The sequence below is a fragment of the Hoplias malabaricus genome, chromosome 15 (genome assembly GCF_029633855.1).
Source record: "Hoplias malabaricus isolate fHopMal1 chromosome 15, fHopMal1.hap1, whole genome shotgun sequence".
Classification (NCBI taxonomy): domain Eukaryota; kingdom Metazoa; phylum Chordata; class Actinopteri; order Characiformes; family Erythrinidae; genus Hoplias; species Hoplias malabaricus.
Genome location: NC_089814.1, coordinates 1,657,331 through 1,672,485, shown reverse-complemented (window position 1 = coordinate 1,672,485; position 15,155 = coordinate 1,657,331). Strand labels below are relative to the sequence as shown.

The 15,155-nt window shown below is 41.5% G+C and overlaps 1 protein-coding gene across 1 annotated transcript in view; it reads right to left on the bottom strand.

Annotated features, from left to right (window-relative positions):
* Positions 1 to 12,483: 12,483 nt before the first annotated feature.
* The window catches only part of LOC136667919 (uncharacterized), a 3,285-nt gene continuing 613 nt past the window's right edge, over positions 12,484 to 15,155 (bottom strand). Inside the window, exons 2-5 of the mRNA XM_066645089.1 lie at positions 13,994 to 14,072; positions 13,733 to 13,841; positions 12,929 to 13,637; positions 12,484 to 12,669 (exon numbers count right to left, since the gene is read on the bottom strand). Of these exons, the coding sequence (XP_066501186.1) occupies positions 12,511 to 12,669; positions 12,929 to 13,637; positions 13,733 to 13,841; positions 13,994 to 14,072 (1,056 nt within the window). The 3' untranslated portion in view covers positions 12,484 to 12,510. The remainder of the gene's footprint in view (positions 12,670 to 12,928; positions 13,638 to 13,732; positions 13,842 to 13,993; positions 14,073 to 15,155) is intronic.

Genomic DNA, 15,155 nt, shown 5'->3' with positions numbered 1-15,155 from the left:
TTCTGGTACAAAATTGTATCCTTTTTTACTGCAGCTTTAAAAAAACAGAATTCCCAGATAACAACGAAATGCATGGTGTAGCGACCGGTTCGCGAGCTCCACAGCCGTGTCTGGAGTCATCGTGCTGAGCCACGTCTCTGTAAAAATCAGTCCGCCGCGTGCCCTGAGATCTCTGTGTGTTGAGCCACTGCCTTACACCCTCCATCTTGTTATTGAACGACCGGATTTCTGTGAGAGACTTTGCTTGGTAAAGGTTTTTCGTTAAGATTCTCAGCTTGACCCCTACCCCAGTCAATAACAATAACAATAAAAAAAACCCAGCCGTCCTCATTTTTACTTTCTTTCACGAAGCAGCCTACGTCTCATACACCTGTTACTATGGAGATACGTGGAGCTACGGCGTTCTGACTTGCACTTTCAGGATGCTACCGAACTTATATAAACTTGTTCACAACTTCCTCTGATGTGAGGCAGTTCCTTACAGATGTATGAACGATTCACACTGGCAACGAAACTGTGTGTTAGTAGAGATAAATAAATACATATATAATATCTGTTTCAAGTGCCTGCATTTCCCTGGAAACTGCAGTGTCCTGGTGTGTTGACTGTGTATCATAAAACATTTGCAAAGGAGTGCAATGTATTTTGCCCCCCCAGTCCCTTTAGGGCCTCCGTAGTTTTGTGAGCAGTTTTGGAACAAACTTCTCGCGTGGGCGGGTTTTCTCAGGGGTGCCTTCCCATTGGCTAATGAGTTTTTGAGTGATATCTCAGTGCCCTGAACGTTGTTCACGACTCTGAGTGCAGCAAGCGTGTGTATTCGGCTTTGGGACTCCGCATTTGCAGAATATAACACATATGAACATTTACGTTGCTGAGAAGCTCTGATATTTAATTAATTTCCTCTTTCATAATATTTACACAGATAGTTCTTGATTCCTGAACTGTATAGTGTTGGAACATTTTGACTTTGGGCACTTCACTTGTTCTTCTTTATCAATATTATTATTAATAATGGTGGTTATTAATACTAATCAATTATGGTTAATAATGATTAATGATTTATTAATCATTCACATTTCCTCTCAAAATCCAAAAAAATGACAGCTTTATTAAATTTGTATTCATTAAAGGAGCAGGAACACTCTTGTCTGTGATGTTTCTCTGTTCTCTGAGACCTCCTGTAACAAAATGCACATATGGCATTTGTTTAAAACAGATTAACTGTGATCTTCAAAATAAAATTTGGGCATTTAAATAATCTAACAGCGATTATGGAAAAGCGAAGAACCACTATGTTAGTACACGATAGGTTTCTGAACAGGGGCTCAAGCACTCATGAATAATAATTTACAAATAAACAAATAAGTGCTCATTTATTCTGGTTCATCCTGAGTAAACAGACCTCGGTGTGCATTTACCTCAGATCTGTATCTGGTAATGAGGGACAAACAGGTTTGTACTCACAGTAAAATCTTTAATGCTTTGTTTTAGACAGAACATTACCTCAATATCTGCATTGATTGTCGAAGTTTGCAGGTATTTCATCGTTTTAAAACAGTAAAGTACAAAGAGAATTTGTGTGTGTAAAGTTGTTCACTCTTTAATTTTAAAATCTTTCCTGTCTCTCCGCTGCTGAGCTGCAAGGAGGTGTACGCATGTGCAGTCCAAAATGCCTTGGGCACTGAGTTGTCACTCAAAAACTCATTAGCCAATGGGAAGGCACCCCTGAGAAAACCCGCCCACACGAGAGCTTTTTGCCAAAACTGCTTGCAAAACTCAAGGATCCCTTGTACAAAACTCAGAATGCACACGCAGAACTCTGAACTCACACACTAAAGCCTTGGACCTTTTGGGTTCAGAGTGTCCTGTAGGGGAAAGCCTATGAAGTTGTGCCAGAAACATACAGGCACAAATTCCGTTCTCTTAGACGTAAGCTAGCAGAAACCTATTTGGATGTAGCTAGGCAGCAGGAGGCAGTGTTTGAACGAAACCATGTGAAGTTTATACTTTTGCAGATTTAAAACAGCTTGTTCTTATGGAACAGTTCAAAAATAGTCTACCTGTTCTTTAGGAAGTGTACATTCAGGAGCATGGGGCGACTGAAGTTAAAAAGGCTGCTATGATGGCGGATACTCAGTCACTCACACACACACACACACCTGTGAACAGTGTCATACACTCACCCAGTCAGCGGATAGTCAACTTCAAAAACCTGTAAATTCTACTCCCTCGGGAGAAATAATCTGCCATTATTGTAGAAAACCTGGCCATATAAAATCAGGTTGTCCAGTTCTGCAGAAGCGCAGTCGTGGGTCTTATACTGACTCTTCAAAATCTGTGGCATTGGTAGTTGGTTCAGAGAGGACTATTAGTTGTGTGGATCCTGATTCTGAAATAACCCCCTCTCTGTATGATGGGTTTGTCTCCTGGGGTACAGTGTCCATTGGTTCTGGGGAGCCAGAAACCAAAATTAAAATTTTGAGGGACACTGGTGCAGTTCAGCCCTTGTTGTTTCAAAGGGTTCATGATTAGCCAGTTTCAATGACTCTTCAGTGTTGCTTCAGGGTGTGGGAAGTTTGTTTGGTGCCATGCCATTGCATAAAGTGTACCTACCCTCTAACTTGGTAAATGGCTATGTTAATGTAGCAGTAGTGCCATCATTACCAGTCCCTGGAGTTTCTATGCTATTGGGGAATGATCTTGCCGGGGTTCAAGTGTCGGTGACCCCTTTAATTAGTCACATGCCATGTGAGGTACCAGAAACGGAGGCTTTGGCCAGGGAGTATCCTGAGGTGTTTTCAGCCTGTGTCGTTACCCGTGCCCAGTCTCGCCCCAAGGGGGTGGTTCCACAGAGAGGGCAGGAGGAGGCAGCATTTGAGCTCGGAGATACCTTCTTTGGAAAACTAGATTAATCGGATGCAGCTGTGACAGTGTGACATAAAAAAATGCTCACATCGTCTTGTAAAATACGCCATCAAACCACATAATTACTCAAATTAAAATACTGATGTACGAGCGATTGTCATGTCATTTAAATGTTTTCTATGTCAGAGGGGAAAAAAAGAGTAACCGTTATCTGAAGGGGAGGGGCTCCCTCTCTCTCAAACACACACACATTCTCTCTCTCTCTCTCTCTCTCTCACTCACTCTTTTAACTGATGTAAAATGCATTCCAGACGTCCACTGACGTTAACTGGTCCTGAAGTAACGGACTTGTTTTAAATGCCTTTTGGACGTCCACTGACGTTATCAATTGGTTCCGGAATAACTGACTTGTTTTCAATGCATTTTGGACGTCCATTGACGTTATCAATTGGTCCTGTTGTAGGAAACAATTTTATTACTTTATGTTTGTGGACAAATATCCTTAAATGATGATTAGTTAAAATTAAGCATTTATAATTGTGTGAAATCTTGTACCTTATATGCATGAATGATTAACCAGTATTTACGCATGTAGTTAAACATTTTACATCCTGCACAACTAACTGGCATGATGACTCACCTTCATAAATTCTTAAACGTCTAACCTTGAACACATGTGCACTATAGGCTTTTAGCATGCTCACATTAATCACAAGCGTTGGTCAGGAGGGCTGAACTCTAGGGGCATTTTGATGACCTTGAAGTGCATTAGTGTCTCCCTAAATTTTGGTCTCATAGAAAAGGAGGCTTGGGAAAGAAAAGGTATATTGTCAGTAGAGCTATGATGAATGTTTTGGGGTCACGGGTGCATGTGAAACTCGCACGCGAAAGACCTGAGTACTAACATGTGAAAATATGCATATTAATATATGCTAATCAGCCAGAAACTCCTTGCCAGCAGGGTATACGTCATATGGGGTATAACTGTCGGAGTCAGATCTTGGAGAGGTCAGAGCTTTACTTGGAAAGGGTATTAGACTGTTTTTCATGTATTGTTCTCCTGGATCCAGTATTGTTAAATAAATACTTTGATTTGCTTTGAACTTCACTCGACTGGTGTCTGCGACTCTTCCGGAACGAAAACGTCTCCCCGAAGAGGGAGGGTGTATTTTGGACCTTTTGGATATTTTTAAATTCTAATTACTTTGAGAACGGTCCAAAAGAACATTTTAATCTTCAGTTGGTGACCCCGACGTGCGGAAGGTCCAGACGGCGGACGACTTCGGACTCCGTTCCACTCGCGGCCGCAATATACTGAGGTGGGTGCGCAGACCCTGTTATATTCAAATTCTGCTTATTGGATTTTGTAAATTGGAGTGGTGCAGAGGCCCGATGCCGGTCCGGAGTGGGGCATAGAGCAGATCAATTTGTTTATATTTTTGGGGTTGTTTGTTTAAAAAAATAAAAATAATAATAAAAAAATAATAATAAAAATAAGAATAACAAAATAAATTAAAAAATATAATAGATGGATGCTGTTCCCATCTTTGGAACTGAGACTTGGCATGCTCCACTCGGAACCTGACGAGGTATCGAGTTTATTGCCCGGTCGGAGTGGTCCGTCCATGAGGAGTGGTTCCCTCTAAAGTATAATCACATGCGGACGCTGTTCCCGCAAATTTTATATTATCGGAAGCTATTCCCGAGATTTTATATTGGTGGATGCTGTTCCCACCTGGGTTTGTTGTGCATTTTAATGAAACTTGATTGTGTATTTCGTGTTATATCTGTTCTGAGAGGCTGTGTTATTCTTAGGGGCTGTTTACATGACTGTTGAGTACGTTTCTGCCCGCTAGAGGGAGGTAGAGGATTGCATAAACTGGTCAATATATTTGAAGAAGAGCACCTGCTCAGATTCAAAATTCTGTTCCTTTCTTCTTGGGGTTTATTTGCATTTTTTATTGGTGATTTAGACTTGTTGTGGATAAAAATATATTTTGTACTTCGCTTATTACTTACTGTACAAAGAAACTTATTTTTCCAGTTCAGTTTGCATTTTTTGATTGTGTTAACAATTTATTTTCTGCCTCGGTTTGAACTTTTCGTTCATTATAATATATTTTGTAACTTGCGTGCTATTTCAGTAGTTCTCAAAATTTTGCTTTCACTTGTTATAATATATCTTGTAATTTGACTGCCTTTTAATGGTGTGCTGATGATGTTCGTTCTGTTTAGTTGGAACTCTTCCTCCACATATTAGACACTTTTGTGGCTTGTTGACTGTTAAGTGTGTCCGGTAACTAGTTTTCGTTCATAAAATATAGTCTTTGGTTTAATTCTGTATTGTGAGATAATTGTCCTGCTTTTCTAGCTTTTTCCAACTATAAACTCTATTTCATATATTGGCGTGTAATTTGCTTCTGACTAATAAGCTTTTTCGGTCCGTGGGCCGGTTTGATAATTAATGTAAATTAGGCTTATCTTGCTTTTAGATTGAATACTGTGTTTGTAGTCACGCCTTATGTTTTCTATCCACCTGTGAAATTCTTCACAGGGATGAGGTGGTATTGTTTTTTCTGAGTTTTCTGAGTTGAGTTTTCTGAGTATTGAGTTTGAAAACTTGACTCTAAACCTTGGACTTTTTTTTTTTTTATAAACTGAGGTGGAGAGCGCTAAGTGCAGTTGCCTGGGCGCTGTGTGTGGGGAGACCCTGGGAAACTGTTTAATTCACTCTGAATTGTGATGAAACCTTGCGGTGTTAATTGATTTGCAATTAAATTCAAATGCAACAAAATTCAGATGAAAATTTCAGTGTAAAAAAAATCAATGCTACAAATTCAAAGGTGGTAATATTTCAAAATCTGATGAGACAGTTTTGCTTCCATAGATTAGGCTTCACATAGGCTTCTGCGCAACAGCTCAGGTCTCTGTTAGTATTTTTCATCTTATTATGCACCAGTTGTTTTCAGTGTGGTGACAGGTCTGGACTTGTATATATCATTCAGTATTAACGGTGCCTTTACAGATGGGCAAGTCACCCATATCATGTGCACTTCAATCAATCAATCAATCAATCAATCAAATTTTATTTATATTGCGCACTTCACAACAAAAGTCATCACAAAGCAGCTTTACATAGATCCGGGTCCAAGCCTCCTATGAGCGAGCCAGGGGCAACAGAGGCAAGGAAAGACTCCCTCAGCATAATATTGGCAATATTGGCAATATTGCGTAGGTGGAAGAAGGCGGTTTTGACTTTATTGGATATGTGGGTATCAAATGTGAGAGTCGAAGAAGTTCGGTATCCAATCGGAGACGGAGCGATCGTTCTCCATCACCTGAATACTGAATTGCTTGCACCTGTAAGGGTCTACTTATTTGGCATGCTCTCTGGGACTCCTTTGTGAAGTATTGTTTTGTGACTAGTCTCAATCTTTACCAAGCATTAGTCTTGTCCATTTTTGAACAAGGTTTTGTCTTTCTGATTCCTCTTAGTTATTGCCCCTTTTGTACTTTTGCTTGGACTTGTTTTTGGACTTGTTGTGTGTCATCAGCGTAACAGTGGAATTGAATCCCATGCTTACGGATTAGTCTGCCCAGTGGCAGCATGTACAGTGTGAATAATACAGGGCCAAGCACAGGCCCTTGTGGAACACCATATTTAACTAAAGTATGATTAGAGGATTTATTATTCAGATAAACATATTGATAACGGTCAGATAAATAGGATCTGAACCAAGAGAGGGCAGATCCTTTTATTCCTACCAGATTTTCCAGCCTATCAAGAAGCATCACATGATCTATGGTATCAAACGCTGCACTAAGGTCAAGCAGCACCAGAATAGAGATAGAGCCCTTACCATGTGAAAGGAGTATGTCATTAGTGACTCTTGTTAGAGCTGTTTCTGTGCTGTGATTTGGTCTAAATCCAGACTGAAAAATGTCATGAATGTCATTGTTTTGTAGGTAAGAGCACAACTGCTGTGACACGACTTTTTCTAGAATCTTAGCAATAAAAGGGAGGTTTGATATTGGCCTGTAGTTTGCGACCTCAAGAGGGTCAAGAGTGGGTTTTTTAATAATTGGTTTGATTTCCGCTAGTTTCAGAGGTTTTGGTACATATCCAATGTTGAGGGATGAGTTTATTATTGTGAGCAATGGTCTAATGACTTTAGGTAAGATTTGTTTAAATAATTGTGTTGGTACAGGATCCAGTAAGCATGAAGTTGATTTAGATGAGCTAATTAAACTAAGCAAGTCATTTTCATTGACAGAAATGAAGTACTCTAAGTGCACCTCAGAGCTGGCAGGGGGTTCATCAACAAAAGCCGATGTGACTTTGGACTGATTTTGGATTTTGAGGCGAATGCAATCAATTTTATCATTAAAAAACCTCATAAAGTCATTGCTACAGAAATCGGAGGGGACAATGGAGTTGACTTCTTTATTTGTTGCCAGTTAGATTTGATACAGCGCTAAAAAGGAATCTAGGGTTGTTTTTGTTGTTTTCTATAAGAGAAGAGGCATGTTTGTAGTCGATGAGGCTTTGCTGTCGTGCAATTCGGAAACATTCTAGTTTTGTGTGTCTCCATTTACGTTCATGGTTACGAGCAGCCAGTTTTAAGGCACTCGTGCTGTCACTGTACCATGGAGCAAGCCTTTTCTCTCTAAATTGTTTGGTCTTGACTCATTAACTCCTCTGACCAGCACTGCATGCTTTTTTAGCCCCCTCTTCACCCATATGTGAATGGTCAGGACCCCCAAATGACCCGTATGATTTGTGTAGTGGATCGTTCTCAGCATTGCAGTGACACAGACATGGTGGTGATGGTGTGTTAGTGTGTCTTATTCTGGTACACATGGACTGTGTTAATCATTCTACAGTCCTTCACTAGTGGTCACTGGACGCAGCCCAAAAGACACTGTTGACGGGATAATTTTGGTTGGTGGACTATTCTCAGTCCAAGAGTGAAAGTGAGGGCTTTAAAACAACACTACACCCAACTGAGTGTCACTGGAGTGTACCATGTGGTCATATTAGTATAGTGAATGACCCAACAGGGCACTTAAGAAACATCCTCACTGTCGCTCAAATAAGTTAACAAGAAAGCTTTATATAGTTAGCCAACGGTAAACACCATTTCGTTGAATGTAGACCTCTGTGTTTTCACAGCTCACTATAGATTCACTCACCCATCGACTCTTTGCATAGTAATGAAAAATAAAAACTGTATTATTTCATGTGGTGGAAAAAGGCTTCCATAAAAGAGAGAGGAACAGAGCTGTAAACAGACAAAATTCTCAGAAAATCCTTCACTCGACTTTGTGTTCACAGGTTTATGGCTTTATCCTCTAGATATGTGTGTTTTGAGCCTCAGTTCGCTGAAAAACCTGCTGTGGTGTGGTAAACCACAAGTGCCTGTTAGCACCAGCTGTGCTTCTAAACAGTGTACACCATCTTATTTCACTTATTTTAGAAATTATCTGTTCCTTCAGCACCAGATGAAGCTGAAATTTGCTCTCTCAGAAATGGGTTTTTATCGTCAACACGTGTCTGTTTTTTTCATCACCCGGAGGAAACCCACACAGACACAGGGAGAACACACCACACTCTTCACAGACAGTCACCCGGAGGAAACCCACGCAGACACAGGGAGAACACACCAACTCCTCACAGACAGTCACCTAGAGATGTGTGACTGTGACACTACCTGCTGCGCCACCGTGCCGCCCATGTCATTGTTTGTAATGTTTAAAGTATCCAGACACCTTTTCTTAGTAATTAATTCCTGTACCCTAAAGGCCACCCACTGTGAACATACACATTCAGTTGCACAAACATATGTTTATGAGCAGGACTGTGCTTAGTCAAAAATATCTCAGCAAAATAAGCACAAATCCTTACATTAGATACAATCACAATTTATTAACCCATATTGGCAATGTATTAATGTATGTATTTATATCTGTACGTGCATTTATATTCGTTTTAGGCAGATAGATGTATGTACATGGGGAGGTTCTATTGTGACTTGTGAGTGGTAGGATTTTTCTGATCAGGGGGAGCAGGTGTGTTATGTTTTAAGGACAGGAGTGTACTGAAATGTAGACTGATCCTGTGTTTTATGTTTCAGTGGTGCCAGGCCTGGTTGCCTGTAGGCCATTGTTTTTTGTTTCTTTTTCTTTTTTTTCCTCTCCCTTTTATGTTACTTGCTTGCCTCTCATGCCAAATTTTACTAGTACTGTATAGATTTACCGGGCCACCTGTACTGTTGTACCATTACTTTTACTTAGTGTTACTAGGGGTTGCCTTTTATGCCCATTTAGTGTTTAACACATTTGAATAAGTCTTACTCGTGATGGCCCTAGGGTAATTATTAGTGTTCTGCCCCAAGGCTTAGGTTTGATTATTATTGGTGTTCTTTTTTTTCTTCTTGTGAGTGGTTTATTTTTAGAGGTGTTTTCTTTGTTTCTTTGGGGTAATTAATTGGAACCCCTTTATTACTCTGTGGGCATCTTGCTTATAACCTTTTAGACTTAGCCAGGAGTGTTTGGCTGAATGGGTGTGGTCCCGTTGTTCACTATTGGATTCAAGACTCGTGTTAATGTGACTTGATTTTATGCTGTGTTGACTGAATAAAGTAGCCTTTGTTAAACAGTCTTATTACTCATTTATTTGAGAAACCTGACAGGGATCCCCATTCCCTTTAGACAATTGGGGTGGCGTAGTCGTGGTTATTGTATGTGGGGACAAGCTCTTTTATTCTATAGAGGGCGCATAGTAGCCCTAGAGCGTACCCACCACATAATGTTGTTATTTTTGTACTTCATATTATGTTCTTAAATAAACTGCATTATTAAAGGACTGGCGCCCCCTCCAGGGTGTATTCCTGCCTTGCACCCAGTGATTCAGGGTAGGCTCTGGACCCACCGTGACCCTGAACTGGAAAAGTGGTTGCAGACAATGAATGAACTGAATTTTATAGCCTTTAATGTTCCTATGCACTTTTCTCTCTGATTGTTTTAATGAATGTAAAGAAAAGCTGAGTTTTCTGAAAAGTGCTACATAAATAAAATCAATAATTATTATTTTCTTGCCCGTTTATTTATTTACAATCCACATTCAGTCCAGTTCAGCGTACCCTCAACCAGGAACGACTGTCCACCTAGAGGACTTCATCAGGCTCTAGGGTTTCACCCAGGATAGAGCTCCAATCCATATCTGAGCTCACACACACATTAACTCACACATACAGACATTCTTTCATGTACACACTCATGGCCTCTTATGGGTGGAGCATGGTGTTGTGTCCTGGATGGGAACTTAAACACAGCTTTCTCCAAAGCTACACTAGAAACTACTCCACTTCATCACCTCAGAACGCTGTCTCAGTAGAAATAATAATTCACAAAACACACTTCTCTCTTTCAGAGTAAACACAGCAGCACACACAGCACTGATCCTGCCATTCACCTTAACACCTTTTAAACCTCTAAATCTGTAAACGTTGTTCTAAAAGCCCCTCAGTACATCATAATTAAAGGCCCTGTGCACATTTAGTGAATGTTCCTTCACCGTTCACTAGCACTAGGGTCTGTTTACACACTGGAAACTGTCTGGTGTTTGTACTCAGCTGTGTCTCTGCAAAAAGAAAACAATGAACGAGGCTTGGAAAGAGAAGCGCAAATACTGTTGTAGTCAATGTGCAGCAGGAGTTCAGGTTCGGGAAGATGAGAGGAAGGGTGACTGTGTATCTACAGGAATGTGTATGAATTTGGAGGCAGAGCTTCTGAAGGAGTACAGAAGTTAGCAGTGTGTTTGTTTTTCTGATGAGTTCAAATATCAAAAATCATTCTCCAGGGGCCTGTTTTTCAAAACTTTTAATCAAATTCCAATTGTCTGTTTAATCAAATCCCCCTTTTTTCCTGTCCAGGGTCAAAGTGATCTCAGAGATTTTGCCCCAGATTTTCAAAACGTTTTCAGATTGGATAAAGCTGGTCCAGATCTCTCAGGCTATGGGCTCCTAGATCTGTGTTTTCTGTGATTTATTACTCCTCAATATTGCCATCTGCTGGACAAATAATGTAAACTTTTTTTGTTAATGAAAAATACAATCATTAAATGAAGCATTTTAAGAGCGAATTGTTCACTTTATTTTCCATCTCCACACTTTAATTATGTAGATGAATTAAATAAATACATTTTTACATTTATTTAATTGTAATAGCTTATTTACATATGGTCTGAAAAACACTTGAGCTACATGTGTCTGAAACAAATGACTAAAATGTCAGTGATCACGAGAGAAATAAAGACACTGGTTTATTTCCAAGTGTGTCCTCATCTCTGTTAATATAAAGGTTAGATTGGATTAGTTGGGGCTAAGTGGCTTAGTGGTGAGCACGTTCGCCTCCCAGCGCTGGGATCTTGGGTTCAACTCCCATCTGGATGGAGTTTCCATGTTCTCCCTGGGTCTGCGTGGGTTTCCTCCGGGGGCTCCGCTTTCCTCCCACAGTCCAGTTGGCTTCTGTCTAATAACTGTCCTGGTGAATGACTGTGTGTGTGAGTGAATGTGTGTGTGCCCAGATATGGATTGGCACTCTGTCCTGGGTGAAGCCCTAGTGCCCGATGCAGTCCTCCAGGTGGACGGTCGTTCCTGGTCGAGAGTACGCTGTGTGTGTTTGGCTGCTGCTTCTCACCAGTGTGTGTGTGGATGGAGTGTTCTGAGCAGTGTGGATTGTAAAGCGTCCTTGGGTGTCTAGAAAGGCGCTATGCAAGTGTAAATATTAAATAAGTTGTATCTGTTTTTATGTTTCTGTATCTGTTTCGAAATGTCGTTTCTCTCTCACCTTATACACAGATTTACAGACAGACAGTAGATCAATAAAACAATACAGTAACTATAATATCAAACGTGCAAATAGTAAAGAGCAAATACATTATGGAAACCATAACATCAGAGGTGTGTAGAATAGCAGCTAATGTAGAGTAATAGTGCAATTTAAGAAGCTGAGGTAGTTCTGGTGTAATTCATGATGTAAAGTGCAAATATTGACTTAAAAAGTTTCACTGTCGATGAATGAGTTCCCGGTCCTTTCCTTAAACAGAAGACAGCATTTCTGCATGAATATCTTCAGTTGTTAATGAACACACTTTGTAGATACTCCACTTGTTTAAAACAGTAAAGGACAGTGAGGAAAGACTCGTGTTTATGTGTCTTTAAATTTACTCACTTTTCAAGATAAAGCTTCTGGCTGCTGGTGTCTGCCCTGAGCCGACAGACTACTCGTTCAGGAAGAGTTCTAAAGCCAGCTTTTACTGTGTGTCCCTCTGGAGTGTAGTGAAAACCTTGAGGAGTTAGTCTCCAAGGCTAGCACTCACTTCTCACTCTCTATCAGTCCAGCTCCTAAAGGTTGCTTGTTTGCAGGACTGAGTCTCAATGCACATCTTCCAAGGCCATTACAATATGTTGCATCCATTTAAAAATCCATATTTGTGAAGATTGTGCAGCGTTAAGAACAAGTCTGGAACATCACCGGGGTTAGGAAACATTGTTCTAAACCAGTTTTAATAAAAAGGGTTTTATTAACTGTCCTGTAGAGTTTTTCTTTGGGAATATGGGATGGTGTGAAGACTGAGGAGAGTTAGACTGACTCCTCGTGTGGGATGCAGCCGCAGCAGAAAACTTTCCTGAGGAATTTGGAGATACGGGAGAGGATTTTGTAGCTCTTCTTCTCCTCCTTCCTACCGGTGTCGGCTGATTTCTCAGGTTCAGCTCGGGCCGGGATCTCCTGATGTGTTTCCTGAGTGTGAATAAACACACGTCATGTGTCAATTCACTGGATATTCAGTTCACTTTCCAGCAGAAGGAGGAGGCATCCACAGCTTATAATGTAAGTTACTGTAAAGACAGAGTGTCTCTAATTTGTGTCTCTAATCATGAAGTGCATCTGCGTTTTTCAAATAATATTTTAAACAGAGTTTTGAGGTTTGTGAGCGACAGAGACAAAAGACTTTCTAACAGTTTGTTTCATCGAGACACGAACAGAAGGATCTTCCTACCTCCAAGTCTTCAGTTTCCTCTTTAACTTCTTCTGACGCACTGGTGTTGACCTTCTCTGTGTCTGAAGAAGAGGGAGATGATGCTGCCGTTGAGGAGCTTTCCCCACGCAGGCAGTAGTTTTTGAAGGCAGCCGAGATGCTGGCCGCAATGCTATAGATGACGATATCGTCATCAGCACAGCACACACTACTCATCCATCCGTACTTCTTGATGCTTCGATGCGCTTCTCGGACGATGTGAAAAATGGCATCATCATAATCAGTGAAAACACGTCCGCCCAGAAACTTAGGGGTGACTTTGATGTCGAGGTACTTCATGAAATTATTCATGAGGCGATCGAACACCAAAGCTGCAGGGACTTTGAGGTCATAGCTCTCCCACAGCTTCTCGACCAGCTCCTCTGTCATCTCCCTCACAACGTCAGGATGGACGGTCAAGGGCTGATCTTCATCCTCATCCTCGTCCCGACCCTCATCCTCATTCAGATCCTCATCCTCTTCTGTTGAGTTCTCTGACCCGGCCGGAGAATATCTACCGCCCTCTTCAGAGTCAGCGGCAGAGGAGACATCGTCCATCTGGAACACCCCGTATTCCTCAGGATAGTCTCGAATCTTCTCCTGCCAAGTCCAGACTGGAACCTCATTTCTCAGAAGACGGACATAGAAGGGATCGAGAGCTACGCCAGTGAGGTCAAACTGTTCCACCGTTCTGTGAAAGAGCAAAGCTTGGATTTAGTTTCAAGCGTAAGACTTAAGGATCTTAAGGTCAGTAAAACAAACACAGAGAACATGAACAATGCTCACTTTTGCCACTCAAGGGAAGAGTCAAGGGGCTGGGACTCTTCCTGTGTCCTGCATTCAGGAGCCTCCAAGAAGTCATGAGCCTCCAGCCCATCGTTCTGCAACTTAGCATCTAATATCAAGAAATGAAAATGATTTGTGAGGCAGACGCACAAAGCAGAAGCCTTGTTTGTTCAGGTTTAATTCAAACACAGTCTACACATGATTCAGCAGCTGGTTTTTCCCTTTCACGCGAGCTATGGCCCAATTTAAGGCAGGACTTACGTCTCAAGGTCGGAGGAGGTGAAGCGCAGCTCGCTTCGGCTGGAGGAAGAACCTTGAAATGCTCATCCACCACCAGAACCTAAGCAGGATATAAACCATAGCATTGTTAAGAAAAAGAAAACCATTCACCCTAAAGTTAACCCTAGTGTTTCTATGTGAGGACCAATTGGACAGGTGTACTATATATTACGTGTGTTGTACATTTACTGCGTGCACTGCATCCCACTGTTTAGAGCTAAAATAAAGGAAATATCCAAAGGAAAATAAAGTACACACCTCACACAGACACCCGGAGAAACCCACGCAGACACAGAGAGAACACACCACACTCCTCACAGTCACCCGGAGGAAACCCACGCAGACACAGAGAGAACACACCACACTCCTCACAGACAGTCACCCGGAGGAAACCCACGCAGACACAGAGAGAACACACCACACTCCTCACAGACAGTCACCCGGAGGAAACCCACACAGACACAAGGAGAACACACCACACTCCTCACAGACAGTCACCCGGAGGAAACCCACACAGACACAGAGAGAACACACCACACTCCTCACAGGCAGTCACCCGGAGAAACCCACACAGACACAAGGAGAACACACCACACTCCTCACAGACAGTCACCCGGAGGAAACCCACACAGACACAGAGAGAACACACCACACTCCTCACAGACAGTCACCCGGAGCAGGAATCGAACCCACAACCTCCAGGCCCCTGGAGCTGTGTGACTGTGACACCACCTGCTGCACCACCGTGCCGCCCACATGCCACATGTTGTGTGTGTTTTCCTAATGTTTAAAATTCATTACAAAAATCAGCATAAATCCATCATTATTAATCCACAATCATTTCTGTAGTTATTATCTTGTAACTCAGTGGTAACGTTACACTTCTGACTGTCTGTGTCTGTACTTCTGCTGTGTATCTGCTACTGCCTCACTGCAATTTTCTTCAGGATCAACAATGTTCTTATCTCTTAGAATTAAAAATAAACACAATGTGCCATTGGACCAGTGTACAGACTCTAATATTAAACTGAATTAAGGTGTCACTACAACAAGCAGCCAGTGGAAACTCTGCCGGAGGCGGCCTGTTGACGCTCAGTAACATTCACGCTGCATGCATTAAGACTGAAGCTTTATAATGGATTTT